Raw genomic sequence first — 17,426 nt, forward strand, 5'->3', positions numbered from 1 at the left:
CTCAAGACCATACGGCTAGTAAGAGGCAAGGTGGGGCTCTGGGCTCCCGATTCTGGGTTCAGTGCTCTCTGGCTCCCCCTGGTGGCTAGATTAGGAACCCAGGTGCCCTGGTTCCTGAGTGTTCTCTTAAGGACCACCCACGCAGCATCCCCACAGGACAGCAGCTGGTAACTCTTCTGAGAATCCGAACAAACATTTAAACCCCGACATTGTTCTGTAGATGGGAATAAGAGCTCGTCCTTTGAGAATGGCGCAAGCACTGAATGAGATAATGAGTCTAAAGCAAACCACACCCTATGCAAGGTAGCAAGGTAGTGGTTATGGTGATTCTTATTAATATGACGAATATACCCCTTCCCCTGGCCACCTCCTGGCTGCATCTGCTTATGTCATTCCGGTTAGAACTCAGGGGCCGAAAGCTGCAGCTCGTGCGTCAGCCACACTGTGCTCCGGGATAGGGGTGCCAGGAAACCCCACGTGTGACTCTGAAGGTGGCTTCCAGGCCTTCATATACAAGGGCAAATAGCGAGGCTGCCATGTGGGGAAGCCAAATTCAGCTGGGCATCCTGAGAAGGTCTCTTATTATCTTAGAATCCTTCTTTGAAACCGTCTTTGGGCCGATTCTCCTCGACCCCCCTCCTCTCTCTCCCTGTTTTATCGTGAAGTCTGGGGCAGGCGTGTTGTTTTTAGGGTCTGCGTGAATAGTCAAAGCTGGGCTGGGAGCAGAAATATCAATAGACAATTCATTTATAAGAGAGTCTAAGGCGCAGTCAGATCTTTGGGGAACCTGCATCTTGCCTTCTGACTCACCTGCGCTCGCACTGTTCAGCTCCACAAAAGGCAAGTTGAAAGCGTGCTCCCCCGCTTCATCTCACTTATGAAAGGAGCAAGGCCTGGCTGTGAAGAGGCCCTGTAGGATGATTCTCTCTAACTTAGAAATTTATCCAATTTTCTCTGTTCTTTATCAGAGTGGAAGGCAAAAGCTTTGCCGGTGTAGACTGAAAGATCGCGGTATAAAAAGCAATCTCACTGACATGGGGTTTTGAAACGTGCTCTGGGACCTGAGTGATGTCTCCCTGCACCAGTTGGAAAGCAGAGTGGAATTTGCACAGGGGCCTTAACCAGCAGACAGTAGATCAGAAACGGACCCTCTTTGAGGCCAGCTGTGAGGGGCACTGTGATTCCTGAAATGAAAGAAAACTAAAAAGGCCGAAAAGGCTGATTTCAGGAGTGGGTGTTTTGCGTTACAGCAGAGCTTATATCTAAATTAGAGAAAGGCTAGCAACTTCGTTTAAATCCAAATTTCAGATTTCCTTAGAGAATCTTTTTCCACCTTTAAAGATGCCTAATTTCCATACGGAGAGGAAGAAAAGCAACTGTCTTATCGTAGGTAATGGGGGGCAGATCAAAGAATGGTAATTAGATTTAACATTTTAGGAGACTCCTGATCAGACCCACTGTCTTTTGTTTTGTTTTGAAAATGTCAAAACTGAGTTTATTTGATGCCTTAAGTTTCCCTTTTATATAAACAGGTGTTAAAGGCTGCAAGTTACATGTTCAGTACCTACGACGGACCCATTGTCTTAAAACAGCACTTACTGTTTTCTCCCCAGAACTGATGCTGTACTCCTGACCTTCTGAGTCCTTAAAAGGAAGAAGGTGGATAAAGCTTAAGCCCATTTGTGCAATATAAGCAAATCATGAGTAGAAGTAGGAGAAGGGGTAAACCGAGGCACAGAAAGATTAAAACGGCTTGCACACCATTTGCCAGGTGTAGCCAGGTTTGTTCCAGTTTTGAGAGTCCTGCTATAATCGTCTTCCCCTCCCCCCACCACCACAAGAAAAAAACAAATCTAACACACAGAGTGGCTTTTACCCCTCAGGACTCTCAGGTGTTTTCATGAGAACAGAGGGGTTGTCATGACCTCCAGGTATCACAGAGAGAAACTGAGTCACATTTTGGTACAGTGATTTGCTCCGAGTCACAGCAGGTTTGATCCAGAGCTCAAAGCCCTTTGATCAACTGAAAGTGTACAAAAACGTTTCTGTTTAGGCAGGCGGTCAATCGCCTCCCTGCCAGAATGAAACAAAATGATGGGGGCTGATGTGTGGGCTGGGGTGTATATCTCAGGTCGTTCTTAGGGATCATCCCCGCAGGTCAGTACCTTCTGCTTCAAATCCAGCCAGTTTACGGGTGGCACCTTCCTGTATCGTACACTGGACCCGTTATTTGATTCTGGACAGAGTGCACAAACTCAAACAGTTTGACTCGATGACATGCAGAACGCACCTGAATGAAGATGTTGAAATGTTGCGATGAAGCATTTTTACAAATGCCCCACAGTCTTCGGCCCTCTCCTGATAAAAGCCAATGATTTTCTTCCTGCAGTTGCACTACAGATCAGACCTGATGGGCATGAAGGGGACAGGATGGCTGGCGCTGAGTTCCCCACAGATAGAGAGTGCAAAGAAAGCCGGAGAGCTCATCAGCGAGGTACCATTAATCTGACTCTACCACAGACGCAACCTGGCGTTTATTTCCTCCTGATGAGGGAAACTGCAGATGGACTGGAGATATCAAGAGGGCCCCATGGCCACTGGACTCCTGATATTTCTCTGGGGCCATTTGCAACCAAATCCCAAGACAGAACAAGATTTCCCTCCCAGTGAATTCACTTGCTGGGGAGTTAAAGGCATGTTCCAGTCGGGCAGTGAAAGAGGGGTGATGCATTAGAAGATTCTCAAGAGAGGCGTTAATGTACAGTTGTGATCTAAGCTGGCCCATTATTTGGGGGGAGGCAGGGAGAGGGTTTGCCACCCATCTCTTGAGTTTACTCACAGAGTCCAGTGTCTGGGGGTTGCCTGACTTCAGAGGCTGTTAAAAGTTGCACAGAGATGGTTACATTCACCGAACTCCCCACTGTATTGATGACTTAGAGATTCTTGCCCTGGGAGCTCGTTGAGGGTGCCACTGCTTTCTTCAGTTCCTTAATAGCAGAACCTACTTTTATAGGGTCTGAGCAGGGCCACCTCGTTGCTGGATCCTTCCCTTTACTGAATTCCTTTGCTGTGATGAGCTATGGCATTTTGCAGCCTCTCTTTTCAAGAATGTAAATACCTGGAAAATGTTCCTTATCACAGAGGCAGCTTGGATCTCTTCCGTATGCTGGTGAGGCGCCCACCAAAAGAGAGACGTGTTTTCCAATCCTGTCATTGGTACATTTGGTACTGAGTAGATGGGGTGAAGCTGCACTCAGAAAAGTTCATGGTGTTTGATTGTTTCATGAGAATCTTGGTCCTTCTCTTGCAGACCAAATACCGTAAAAAACCAGACACCATCAAATTCACCACGGTGGTTGACTCACCAGATCTAGTTCATGCCAAGAACAGCTACATGCATTGCAATGAGGTGGGTGTTTTCACTCATCCCAGGCCCAGGAGTGGGCAGTGCTGTGCAGTGGTCAGTGCTTAAGATGTGAGGGCAAACCTTTTGTCCCTTTCCCAGGCGATCTTGGGTCAGTTTTCTAATGTCTTCTAACTCCAGTTCCCTTATTTGAAAGGAGGGTAATGATAGCAACCATTTCATAAGATTGAGTGAATTAAATGAGGGTTAAATACATAAAAGTACGTGAAGCTTTTAGCAACTATCGGAACATAGTAAGTCCTCAATAAATGTCCCTAGTTTGACTCATAATCATAACAATAATAATACTAAGTATTATTGATGATCCCTTACCAAACACTAGGTCAGATACATCTTAATTGTTGATAAATGATAATGGAATTAAAAGCTTAACATAAGCCAATTAGAAAAAAAAAAAACGGCTATATCAAAAGCTTCTTTCTGCTTTTACTCTCTATATGATTTAGCCCCATTTCCTCTCTCCTGTATTAATTTTGAAGAATAGGAAGTTACATATATAATTTTTCTCTGAAATTGTCCAGGGATTGGATTTTGCACACTGACAAAGCTGCCCCGTGCTCACAGAGTCCAAATGTTGTACTGACCCGTTCACATTTGCAAAACCCAAATTGAATTTGGGAAAGGGTTGGAATATTAAATATTATATTTCCTCTCTAAAACTGGATGAGACTCAACCACTTCCTAAAATTGTTTGCAATTCTTAGATCGTTGCCCTAAAAATAGCAACTAAGATAAAGCTTGAGTTTTAAAATTGTGTCTTCTTGGGACACAGGGTAGACTGTGAAAACTTCACGCTTCTGAACAGATATTAAGGCATTTAAGACTTTTTAGCTGTTGTGTCTTTTTATTATTACTATCAGTGTTAAGTAGCAAAGGTATGGAGGCATCTTGTTACTAGTAAGAAGCTTGCGCAATGCCCGGTTGCAAAGATTCTCTGAAATATCCACCCACTTTTACTGTTTGTGAAACACACAGGTACAGCCAGCCAGGGCGATGGTTTGCGACCCTTTGGGAGCAAATCTTGATGAATATTTTAAGCAGGGTTTATTTAAAACCAACTCCGCCACCGCCTGACCCTGGCCACATGGGCCCCTCCCTTCCTGGGTGGCTTCTGGAGGGATGCTCTCCACGGGCTTCTGTGCCCTGGGGTGAGGGTATGGGGTCACTCGAGTGGGAGGGGCAGGAATGGGAATCGGCCCCTCTTCACCTTGGCTGCAGCAAGTGCGGTTTCCCATTTACTGTGAGCCTTCCTCCCCGCAGCGCCTGTACAGGTCAGGGGATGCCGAATCCCGGCACAGATACACCCTGGTCCCCGACCACCCCGATTTCACCAGAGCCCGCCTCAACGCGCTGCATCTGAGCGATGTAAGTGAACCAGCGGTTCATGTGGTGTGTGCCTGTTTCTGTAAAATGATCTGTGCCCAAACAGGATATTATTATTATTTTTTTTTTTAAAAAAAAGAAGGTCCTAGGAAGGGGGGCTGGGAGTAGAAAGAACCGTGGATTGAGAGTGGGACAGATGACATGTGTGACTTTGAGCCACTTTCCTTGCTGGGCCTCAGTTTCCCAGCTGTAAAATGGGGCTGGAGCTGTGCTAGCCAATGCCTGTGGTCCTTCTAGCTCTCAAATCCTATTGCCGGGCATGGCTCCAAAGACCTCGGTCAGGTGCTGGGTTATGGCCAGAGGAGTGTTGGCGGTGCCGTGGCCCCGCGGGTGTAGACACCTGCTCTGTTTGTTTTTTTTGGACACCTCTCCTTAGCCATTCAGAGCAGTGTAAGTTTGGAGACAAAGTGGCGCTTTCTCTGCTTCCTGCAGTTTAGAAAGATGCTGCAATTGTAGTCCATCTGGTCCAAACACAATCCGCTCCTTTGTGTGTGAGGCTGTAGACCCCAACACGTCTGTTTCCCTTGGATGTGTGCCCTTTGCATGCATCACCAAGATGCTGTTTCCTAAACCCAGGCTTGTTGGCAGGGGTTGGAGGCCCCTGGTTGTAATAGAATAGGCGGCCGCTCTTCCAGCAAAGCTGTGATCCTGGGATAACAGGTATCGAGGCGGCAGAATCAAAAGATGCTGTCAGATCAGAATAACACAGACTGAGTGTGTCGGCCTGGGGCAGCGCGGGGCCTCCCAGAGTCTGGCCATTCTTCCCGCCCTGGCCGGGCCATTGTGTCCTGGGGCTCCGTGAAGATCAACAGCTGCTGCGGTTCACCCTAGAGATGGCTGCCTCGCAGGGGTTGGCGAGAGGCGCCTTCTAGTTAGCGTGTGTATTAGTTTGTTGCGTTTGTAAAGCCCTGTGGGATCCCACACAGTGAATGTGATGGTGCTTTGTAAATATGAGTTATTATGACCATTTGATGCTTTTGAGGGCTGTGCGAGGGATAATTTTAGAACAGCAGCTCTGGTGGGCTGACCTCCATCTGGGGAAGCGGGACCTCCCCCTCAGCGGAGCTTGGACAAAACATCCATCTCATTAATGCTGCAAGGATGGGGGAAGGCAAGGCCTCCATCAGAGGAACTACCGGAGGCCCATTGCCCTGGAAACTGGGATAAAACTGCCGGTCCACTTGGGGCCCAGCTTAAGGAGGACAGCCACCCCAGGCTGGTGGCAGAAGCATCTTTCCGCCCACGAGGGATGCCAGTCTGCAGAGTTCCGGAGCTGAAATTAGCCGCCAGGGCACGCGGGTATGGAGAACTCGTGGACCTCTTTTGAAAGAGCACTTCTTCGGGGGCGTGTAGGATACGCACAATTGGATCAAGTGCTCTGTGAGGATGATGTGGAGGGAAGGTGACCTTCCTGGGCAAAGAAAGCCATTGAGATGTGTAAGGCAGCCGAAATAACTAAAGAATCAAATGACTCTAATGTGTGAGGATGAGGGCAAAGCTGTGCCCACTGTGATAAAGAAGAGCAGCACCCAGGGTTCCAAATCAAAGAGCCTGCGGAATCTAAAGGCTCCCAGTGGCAAGGCAAGAACCTCAACAGAATAAAAAAAAAACTCGGGGAGGAAATGATGACAATCAAGCAAATAGTATACAGGGAGGAGTGTCCAGGAGACGGGGATCCAGCACCTCGGGGAGAACCCCAGTTGGGGCCGTGCCCTGGAGTTGACCCTCAGTTACAGAGCCTCAGAGGCTGGGATGCATTGAACACCAGAGTGGGGTGACCTCGGAGTTTGATGCTGTGGATAGATCGGTGTCATTTCCTAGCCCAGGTCTGGTATGGAGGCTCTCATTAGGAAGGCACCGCCACAGACCCCTTTCCAGGGAATGATAAGGGTTTTGACTCTATTTGCTAGTCTAATATTTGCGGGACCATCGGAACAGGAAGCGTAATGCTAGAGGGGCTGGTTGGTCCGTCATTGTCTGAATGCCCCTCCCCTTCCTCATACCTCTCGGTCCAGCCTGCTGAACTCAGTGGTGACCCGGGAAATCTAATCCTTTGGGCCCTGATCGTGATCTATCAGTAAGGTGATTACCCCAGCGATGATTGGTTCTGTACTTCTCGCTGCTTGAACAGAATAGGTGTCTGGCTCCTGGTTTGCGATGTTGGAGCTGGAGGCGGGGATGAAGGTGAAGGTGGCTAAGAGCAGCAGCACCGAAGAATGATGGGCTCCACCGCGCTTGGCTCAAGCTTTCCGTGGTCCCCTCTAGCTCCAGGCCCGGTTGTGCGGTGGCGTGAGGGCACTTTGCTTTTTTCTGCCACTTTTCCTGGGCTTAATCCCCCGAATCCCCCGTAGAACAGAGCCTCAGCCTTGACCTCTGTTTCCAAGTGACAAAAGTAAGGTTCTTAAGGGCCCCCTCACCTGCCGTGGCTCTGGGAATGAGTGAGAGAGGGACACGGTCTGGGGCTGTCACTTTGTCATCTGTTGGTGATGTGCCTCGCCCGCTGTCTCCCTTCTCTGTGGCGGAATAAAGAACAGCCTTCCGCTGGGATCTCCAGATGACTCCTTTCATGGAGCCATTCCCTTATCTTGAAAAAAAAATATTAGCTACATGAAGGCACGGGAGATTTTGATGCCTCCATCGGTGATGTGGGTCTACCTGAGGACTGAGAGGATGTGATTACAGACTCCCCGAGGGTGTGTGAGAACAACTTGAAAAGGGAAAAAAATGAAAGAGGAAGATGTGAAATACGGGGGTCAGGAACTCTGGCAGGTTCCTGACAATCAATTTAATTCAGGGGAAGGCTCTCCCCTCAGTGCAGGCACCAGGGGTGCATGTGGGATGCAGCATGCTTCATAGGGATGCTGTGACATGGCATCAGAGGTAGCCCAGGGGCCCCCAGGACGTCAGTGGAGCCTGTGAACGTGTGGGTGCCAGGACCCAAGGAATAGAACCTTCGGCATGTGGGAAGAAACAGGGTTCTTGAACTTTGAGTTCTGGCATCTAGAAGCTGCAAACGCTGAAAGTAAAAGCAAAGACAGAAAGAAGGGGGTCAGGGGCACCTGGTACCAGTGGCATGAAGCAAATGAGCCAGACCCACAGACCCCAAGACCCACAAGAGCAGGGCCTGATGCTCAGGCTGGGGGCTGAGAGCTGAAGCCCTTTGTGGCCAGAGCTGGGGAGGTCCTCAGGATGGATGTGGGACCACGGGCTCTGCCATTCTGGGCACCAGCAAGACAGAGGGTACGTGTTGAGGAACCACTCCCACTGAGAACCAGCAAGATTGCAGACATGGAGCTACTCACTCCCCGCTCACTCATTTCTTTGTTTCCCCAACTAGAAAGTCTACAGAAACTCTTGGGAACAGACCCGGGATGGTGGCTATGACTTCAGGCTGGACGCCATCCCGTTCCAGACCGCCCGGGCATCCAGGGAGATTGCCAGTGACGTAAGACCTCACGTTCTCTCCCTCCTCTCTCTCTCTCTCTCTCTCTCTCTCTCACTGATAGGTTTTGCTTTGGTTTTCCCAGATCTGTTGAAAGGCAAACCACTGGGAACCAAAATTGAACAAATATTTCAAATGAAAGAAAAAAGTTGGCCTTAATTTTTAGCATCTTAGCCAGAAATTTGGAATTGGGGAGGGTTGTATTCCCACTCCCTCTCTTTTAAGAGAGACACTCTTAAAAATTGACGCATGTGGGGCTTCCCTGGTGGCACAGTGGTTGAGAGTCCGCCTGCCGCTGCAGGGGACATGGGTTCGTGCCCCGGTCCGGGAAGATCCCACATGCCGCGGAGCGGCTAGGCCCGTGAGCCATGGCAGCTGAGCCTGCACGTCCGGAGCCTGTGCTCCGCAACGGGAGAGGCCACAACAGTGAGAGGCCCGCGTAACGCAAAAAAGTAAATAAATAAAATAAAAGTTGACACATGTGGACAGTACCTAGAAGTCAATTAACATATGATTGACTTGTTGACCTTCAATTGAGGGACTATTTTTTTTTAGCTGAAGTGCACCGTGATGGGATAGAAAGAGATTGGGTTTCCCCCCTAGATTAACTTGAGTTCAAATCCTGGCTCAGTCATTTAGGAATTGGCTCTGTGGTCTTGGGCAAGTTGCTTAAATTCTCTGAACTCAAATATCTCCATCTATGAAATAGACATCTAATACTGGTCTCCTAGGATTGATGTAGGGATGAAACCAAAATGGTTCATAGTGTCATGCACAGAACATGACAAAACACAGCAGCTTCCATTATTGAATAGGAAGATATCATTAACTAGATACGTCATAATTCATGAGTGGCTTGTTACTGGTCCAAAGTGAGATAAGTACAGAAATCAAGAGCAAGCATTCAGAAACATTCTCAGCAATTAGACATTATGACCTCCAAGCCTGTGACTGGTGGATTCCTCTGGCTGAGCAGAGTAGAGGCCAGTTTTTATGTGTTATCAAATGTACCTGGTACCACTACATACTAATCACAGGCAGGAGGACCACATATTGGACTTTGACAGACTGGAAATTTTAAAAAGCAAAACAAAATGAATCCTGTCCTTCACTATAGATGGTTTGAGGAGCACTGGACTGGATCCCTGAAAGCTGGAAAGAATCAAAGCATGAGCGGCTACTGAGAATGGACACATTTTTCTTGCTGTTGGATTATTAACCATTACAGCAGCAATAATACCAGCAGCCAACACTGGGTGGGCGTGAGCCTGTGCCAGACATGATGCTCAGCCCCCACTGAATCCTCTCAATGTCCCATGGGGTGGAGGTTCATTCTCCCATTTTATCAGGTGGGGAAACCAAGAAACCAGAGAGACTCAGTAACTGACCCAAGGCCACACAGCGAGTAGGCAACAGAGGGAGATCCAGATCCCAGGTCTATCTGAATCCAAAGCTGTGCCCTTAACCCACTGCTGAGATCCTGAGGACTGGTCCTAGAAGGGACATGGGTGCCCATGACCCCCCTCTGCCTCTCTGACCTGCAGTTCTGGTACAGAGGGGCCTTCCTGCGGGACCGGGGCCTGCAGACTGGGTACTGCAGCATCCATGACGACCCGAGGATGAAGCATTTCCTCAGCGTCAGCAAACTCCAGAGTGACAATGAGTACAGGAAGGACTTCGCTAAGAGTCGGTCCCAGTTCCACAGCCGCCCAGACCAGCCTGGCTTCCTCCAAGCCAAGAGGAGCCAGCAGCTGGCCAGCAGTGTGTGCTACAGGCAGCCCCTGCCCTAGCCCACCTGCGGCCCAGGGCAGCTGGGCCTGAAACCTGCCCAGAAGGCCCACCGGCTGCAGAGCGACGTGGGCTGCCCTCACTCCCTGGCCGAGGCCCGGCCTCTGGGACCTCTTCATAAGAGATGGCCAGAATCCCACGTCCCATGTTACCTTCAGGGGGGACCTGGGCTGAGATAGAACCCAGGAGACCTAACTCAATAGTGCCAGAAGAAATGACAAGAATTGCAATGTATTGAGTCCTTCCTGTGGGCCAGGCTCTGTGCCAAGTGTTTTCTGAGCGTCGTGCCACATAGCTCTCACGACCATACCATCACTGCCCCAGTTTACAGATGGGGAACCTGAGGCTTAGAGAGGTGAAGGAACACACTCAAGATCACATGGCAAATAAGTGGCAGGCCTGGGATCTGAGCCCATTTGTTTTGATGTGAGCACAAGCTCTTGATTGCTGTCCATACTCTTTCCAAGGGATCTTAGTAGTCGCCTGGACCGTGACCTCTCTCTGGGAGGCAACTGAAGCCCAAAAAAGGGAAATGACTTCCGTAAGGCCACAGAGCAAGTCAAGATGGGAGCTCGGCCTTGAACCAGGTCTCTGACCCTCCACCCCCGTTACAGCCCCATCACTTGAATGGAAAGATGCAGAGGACAGCGTTATGCTGGCCCAGCTCCCAGCACATAGGGTCCTCAATGCCAGGGAGCTCCGGCTTAAGCTGAATTGGCTCCCTTGACCGCTTGACCGGGCTTCACTAACAGCATATTCTCCAGGGCAGGCTTTTTTTTTTTTTTTTTTTTGCGGTACGCGGGCCTCTCACTGTTGTGGCCTCTCCCGTTGCGGAGCACAGGCTCCGGACGCGCAGGCTCAGCAGCCATGGCTCACGGGCCCAGCCGCTCCGCGGCATGTGGGATCTTCCCGGACCAGGGCACGAACCCGTGTCCCCTGCATGGGCAGGCGGACTCTCAACCACTGCGCCACCAGGGAATCCCCAGGGCAGGCTTTTTAAGCCTCCCCCCAAACCCTGCTGACCTATTCCTCTTGCCTCCCTCCTTCCCCCAAGGTTAAGTATAAATCAGACTTGAACCTGACCAGAGGTATTGGCTGGACACCTCCTGGCTCCTACAAAGTGGAAATGGCTCGGCGGGCTGCAGAGCTGGCCAACGCGAGGGGCCTGGGTCTCCGGGGAGCTTACGTGAGTAGCGGGATGGCTTGCAAGGCCATGGGGGAAAGGCAAACTCATTGTTTCTTTTCAAACTTTATTTTTGGCCAAAGGTCAGCTGGCTCTAAAGACGTGTGAAATACAGCTCAGGCAAGGCGCCTAATTTCATGGGTCTGAGGTGACCAGGAGGAGGACACCCCGGTTAAACTTCCTGCAGGGTTTTCTCTGAAGTCACAGCCATTAGTTCGTCGGAGACAAACATGCGGGGGCTACATCAATCGCAGCCGCGGCAGCCCAGACTGTGCTGACTCCTTGCTCGTTGCATTCATGGAAGGGGTCAGGGACTTGCTGGCTACAGCAGTCTGGGTTTTGAACCCTACTTTGTTCGGAAGAAAGATGCCACGTCTAAATGAGAGATTGGCTTTACTTCTTTATCTTTCTTGCCTTGAGGATCCTTCTTCTTGGGGAGGATGGAGGAGGGAAAAAGGAAGGGGAGGGCGAGCATGTTAGACAGCTTGTCCTATGGGGGCAGGGCAGGAGGTTCATCCTAACTCAGGGAGGTGTGTCTGATTTCTGCAGGCAGGGCAGGAGGCTGTAGAGACCGGAGATGATCAGAGGGGGGATGTGAACCCAGATGCCACGGAGATTCTTCACGTCAAAAGGAGGAAGGCCCTGCCGTTGTGAGTGGGCGGCGTCCACCTGGGATTCTTGGGAGAGAAGCTGGAGAGGAAACGTGCACGCCAGAGGCATGGCTTCAGTTCGGGCCAACTGTGAAAACAGCACCCCAGCCCATGCTCCGACCCTCCTTTATTAAAATAACAACTCTCTGAAAGTGGGTGGAGAATGTTGTATTTTGGTCCTCTGTCAGATACCTAGAAGTGGGTGGCCCTGTTGCGTGCCTTGAGTGTCTGGGATGAGGAATAAAGATGTAAAGGTGACCCCCACTGACGCTAAGCCGTCTGAAATCTCACATTTGCAAATGTCCGAGGTGAAGGCAGTCGATGAACACTGATTTTCTAGAAGCTACCATTGTTGGAAGGGAAGCAAACATCCTATACTTCAGGTTGATTCTCTCATTTCTGGGTTTCCCAGGAGGGAGCCTGAGGAAGTGGCGGCCATGCTGGTCCAGGGCACCCCAGGCTGGGCAGCAGTGGTCTCTGCTTAGAGCCTGGACACTCGGAGGCGTCAGAGGCTGTCCACGGCTGCCCGTGAGGCCTCGCCTTGGCTGGGTGTTAAGGAGGATGGGCTGTGAGCTTTGGAAGACACCTCAAAAGCTAGCCTCCCTTTCCATGGTGGCTTTGATCCAAGTCAGGAATTTGGTCACTTGGGTGTAGACTCCTGGCTTCTTCCCACACTCCAGGCCCCAGCTCACGATCCCATAGATGTAGTAGGTACCGTTCTTCTCACAGGTCAGAGGGCCTCCAGAGTCACCCTACGGGAAAAAGACTCAGGAGTCAGCCTTGTGAATAGGAATACATTCAGAGACAGCCCCACCCTCCGTGAGGGGATACCAGGGGGGGAGGGGGGAGACTGCTGGCCGGCCCTGGGGAAAGTAGCAAGAAGACTCTTCCAATGCCTCATGTGACGCAGTGCTCTGAAGGGAGAGAAACAAATACCAACCTACGACGTCCTGAGTCAGTGAGGGCTTCCTGAGTCAGAGAAGCCACGGCGCCGGGGCCCGGTGCCAGGCCCAGCCCTACTTCCTGACCCGCCATGACTCTTAGTGATACAGGTATTACAAGGGGCCCTCAACTTCTCATTCCGGCAGGGATCTGGCGGAGGCTGAGAGGTGCCCTGTTTGGATAGAGCCCTTCCAGGGCCCACAGGGGCACACACGTGGCAAGGAGGATGGGGCCCAGAGGCAGCACGGCCTTGATGTTTAACATGGTCCCTGGAGTTAGATCTGCTGGGCTCCAAACCAGGCTTACCTGCTGGCCAAACGGGGCCTCGGCTTCTCACACTGTAAACCGTGGATAGCAACAGAACCCCTGCCCCACCCTGAGGGTCTTGTGAGGACTAATGTTTGTAAAGCACATAGAACAGTGCCTGGTTCATATTAAACCCCCAGTTAAGGTGGAGGGGATGATGATGGTGAGGAGGAGAGGAATGAGGACGTCTCTCTCTCTCTCTCTCTCTCTCTCTCTCTCTCACACACACACACACACACACACACTGCTGCTTACGCACCACGACTGGTAGGATTTTTAATTAATTGTCTCTTTCAATCTTAGCCACAATCTGCTGATTTTATGGATACACTATTTCCGTTTTATAGATTAAACACCTGAGGTTGGAGAATTATTTCGGTGCAGTGGGTTGAATGTTTATGTCCCCCTGCCCCCAAATTCAAATGCTGAAGCCTAATCCTCACTGGGATGTTATTAGGAGGTGGGGCTTTGGGGAAGTGATAGGTCATGAAGGTGGAGGCTTCGTGCATGGTATTAGTGCCCTTATAGAGGAGACCCTAGAGAACTAGCTTTCTCTCTCCACCACGTGAGGACACAATGAGAAGTTGGCAGTCTGCAACCTGGAAGAGGGTCCTCACCAGAACCCGCCCACGCCGGCACCTGATTTCAGACTTCCAGCCTCCAGGACTGTGAGAAATAAATGTCTGTTGTTTAAACCAGCCACCAAGTCTAAGGTAATTTGTTGTAGAGGCCCGAGCGGACTAAGCCATTCAGTGATTGATAAAGGTCACAAAGTAAAGGATAGAAGCAGGTTTCAAACCCATGACCATCTGCTTTTAAAGCCTACGAGGGAAGCCTTTGAAATATCTAGGGAATTGAACAACCTGTTTTCTTTTTTTTCTTAATTGGGTGCGGTCTCAATTATCCCTTATTTGTAGTTTACCTTGAATTACTCTGGTAACCTATTGAGGTTTTGGGGGTTTTTTTCTCCAATTTGCGCTGTCTCGGTGCACGTACATGTCACCGGCTCTTTTTTTTTTTAAATTTTTATTTATTTATTTATGGCTGTGTTGGGTCTTCGTTTCTGTGCGAGGGCTTTCTCTAGTTGTGGCAAGTGGGGGCCACTCCTCATCGCGGTGCGCGGGCCTCTCACTATCGCGGCCTCTCTTGTTGCGGAGCACAGGCTCCAGACACGCAGGCTCAGTAATTGTGGCTCAGGGGGCCAGCTGCTTTGTGGCATGTGGGATCTTCCCAGACCAGGGCTCGAACCCGTGTGTCCTGCATTGGCAGGTGGACTCTCAACCACTGCACCACCAGGGAAGCCCCGAACAATCTGTTTTCCTATTCGTCTTCTGGGGACTTAGGGAAAATCAATCCCATCTGCCCACACACCTCCTTTGAGTAGGTGGATATCTGTGGCTCCTTGGGAAGGGGCAGGGGGTCACAGTACAGCCACAAACCCTGGCGAGAGTGACCGTGATTTCCCATCCCAAGAGGGGCTCCCAAAAGGCTGGGAGATCATTGTTGGGTCCCCTTGTAGGGAGGAGCTCAGATGTGAATGTGCCCATGCTGGTCCCCCAAAGTCCTATATGGGGGCAGGTGTCAGGCAGGTTCTAAATTGGCTCTGGCCACCGAGAAGCCACTCAGCCAATTAGTTTATGAGGGTTAAATCGCCCTCCCCCTTCACACACACGCACACACATTTAAATCCTAATGGTTAGTCAATATTATTGTGAATTCTCTGGCGTCTCATCTCTCTCCTTCCAAGCACTGGTCTTTGGGACTCTTCCCTGCTTATTGGGATTTGCGGACAAGCTGCCCAGTGCTGCGGCCATTTAAACACAGTGGAGTAAACTCCTGCGCTGCCACTTGCCGCCCAGGTGCTATAGGCCAAGATGATTTCTCTAAGCATCTGTACAACGGTGATAATGACATCCCCTTCACCAGACGGTTGTGAGAATTAAGTCGGACAATGTGGGCAAAGTGACTGCTATGGTTATTACACTGAGTCGTCCTGGTTTGATGTGGATTCAGATTTGCCAGAGGACAGACATGTCCCCTTTAGCTTAATGGCAGGTGGGTCTCTGAACCCGCCTCCCAGCCCGGGGTTCTAAGGGCCCTCTGTGCCCGGTGTAAGGTCCTGCCAGCCCCTCCTTCAAGTACCATTTGGAGTCTCTGACCTGGCAGGTGTCTTGCCCAGGCTTCTGGAGGTTTCCTGCACAAATCATACTGTCATCGATCATGTAGTCGTATAGCTGGCGGGAGTTGCACACAGCGTTGCTGATGAGCTTGACTTTGGCGTCCAGGAGCTGGTGGGACCCTTCTCCTGAGGGGTGGAGAAAGGAGGTTGCCACTGTAGAGACCAGTCTGGAACCTGCCCCACCAGAAGCCAGCAGCAGTCAGAAGAGGGCCACCGGACCTGAGCTCGGCAGGAAGGGTGTTTACAGGAGATGGGCAGAGTAGCCTCATCTTTCAGGGCTGGGGACTCTTTGCTTTCAGCCTTCACGATGGTTCTACAGACCTTCAATGCTGTGCTTATCCCGTGGAGCAGAATCATTTCTGCCCTCCTCTGTCTCCCCAGCTAGACGGTGAAGTTGGGCAAGCAGGGATGAGGTCTTAAACCTATTTTTAATTTCCCATGCCTGGCAGAGGGCTGCATGTAGTAGAGCCTGCATGACGCATGAAGTGCCCTGGTTGATCACCTAGAGTACCTGCTTCCCAGAGCAGACATTTCCTTGCCTAAAGAACCTCTGTTCTGCTCAATCTGCTCTCGTCAGCACGATGATGCTGAAAGGTTTAGAGGGACTCCAATGAAGTGAGCTACAAAAAGGTTTCCTGGTTAACCCTAAATCTAATTACCTATCAGAAATCTTCTTTCCCAGAAGCCTTCTGACAAATTTGTATATTACATTTCACTTTCTTCATGAATCTGGGCCTATTTAAAGTGATTCTTGCTTTCCATTATTAAGAACAAGATTTAGGGGAAGAGAAATCTATTTTGAGTATTTGAGAGAGACTTGATATACACTTCTGAATTTCATATGTGAAAGGGTGTAATCTTGTCAGTACTATAAGGAAAGTAGCCCTTTGGTTACTTTTTAAGATCAGACCAAATCCTAGAGATAAATCAATAGCTTGACTTAACAAAAATTTATAGAGTGCTACTATGTAGAGAGCCTTGACCAAAGCACTGTAGTAGAGTCAAAGGTGAATGAAACCTGACCCCTGCCCTCCAGGGGCTGACTTAATGAATATCTCTGGAGAATTCTATCATCTCCTGTTATCATGATTCCAAACCTAGGATGTTATTGGGAAACTGAAACTCAGCTGTCCAAGTCAAGTGACAAAACCAAGAACCTAATACAAGTCTGTCTGACTCCAAAATCCATCTTCTTTCTAATTTATCCTCTTTCCAATGTACCTAGGAAAGGAAAAAAGTTCTCCATGGATACAGGATCAGTGCTTGGTGAAAGTCAGAGATCTAAGGGTTGGGGCCAAGGACAGATATGGAGATCAGAGAAGACTCCTTGAAGGTGATGAGATTTAACTGGAGCTTGAGAGATGGGGCAATCTCTTTCTTTTGTTTATACATTTTGAATATAACACTGATATCCAGTTCAGGAGGGCAGTTGAGTGTAACCCTTTCTTGTCTGGTGGATGTAACTCACCTGGGCCTCAGGAGAATGCATGGCCAGACTCACCTGTTTCTGTAACACCCCAGCCGGAGATGTGACACTCAGTCCCAGGGGGAAAGGGACCATCAGGCAAACATACAGTTTTCACATATTTGGATTCCAGAGCACAGTGACCATCCACTGGCTTTAGTTTGAGCAAAGCTAGGTAGAGAAAGGGGAAATGGGCAGTGATATCCTCTCTGTCAAAGAAGCATCAGCTTCAACTTGATTAGAAGGTGGACCTAGCAAAGCCCCATTCCCAATACCTAAAAGAACTCTCCCTTGGTCATTTCATTCTTTTAACTTTCAGTTCAGAGGAGTAATAACACTTCCGGCTGAGTTTTAAATTACTTCTAATCCTTTTTTTAAAAACAGGCTTTAAGGGGGAAAAAATATATTGAGGAAGCAGAAAGAGTGAGAGGTCTGTGAATGGAGAAATAGGGGACAGAACTAAGCAGCAGGCAGATTAAGTACCTCATTGCCTACCAGGTGCCAGGTGTGCATGGGGATACATGAACATCACGTCACTTAGCACATAGGAAGTGGAGACTGTACGTCAGTGTCCCCATTTTACAGAAGAGGGAATTGAAGCTTAGAGAGGTGAGCCAGCTGTTAATTCAAGGCTGAGCTCTCTCCCCAATGCAATGTTCTTAGC

The 17,426-nt window shown here is 49.7% G+C and overlaps 2 protein-coding genes across 2 annotated transcripts in view; one reads left to right on the forward strand and one right to left on the reverse strand.

Moving 5' to 3' along the window:
* NRAP (nebulin related anchoring protein) overlaps positions 1–11,874 on the forward strand; it is a 71,594-nt gene extending 59,720 nt beyond the window's left edge. The window contains 7 exon segments of the mRNA XM_060101548.1: positions 2,390–2,494; positions 3,311–3,409; positions 4,685–4,789; positions 8,145–8,252; positions 9,794–10,105; positions 11,092–11,223; positions 11,770–11,874. Of these exon segments, the coding sequence (XP_059957531.1) occupies positions 2,390–2,494; positions 3,311–3,409; positions 4,685–4,789; positions 8,145–8,252; positions 9,794–10,105; positions 11,092–11,223; positions 11,770–11,874 (966 nt within the window).
* Positions 11,875–12,457: 583 nt separating this feature from the next.
* HABP2 (hyaluronan binding protein 2) overlaps positions 12,458–17,426 on the reverse strand; it is a 42,415-nt gene continuing 37,446 nt past the window's right edge. The window contains exons 11-13 of the mRNA XM_060101667.1: positions 16,799–16,933; positions 15,278–15,423; positions 12,458–12,622 (exon numbers count right to left, since the gene is read on the reverse strand). Coding sequence (XP_059957650.1) covers positions 12,458–12,622; positions 15,278–15,423; positions 16,799–16,933 — 446 coding nt within the window. The remainder of the gene's footprint in view (positions 12,623–15,277; positions 15,424–16,798; positions 16,934–17,426) is intronic.

This window comes from Mesoplodon densirostris, chromosome 1 (assembly GCF_025265405.1).
Source record: "Mesoplodon densirostris isolate mMesDen1 chromosome 1, mMesDen1 primary haplotype, whole genome shotgun sequence".
Classification (NCBI taxonomy): Eukaryota; Metazoa; Chordata; class Mammalia; order Artiodactyla; family Ziphiidae; genus Mesoplodon; species Mesoplodon densirostris.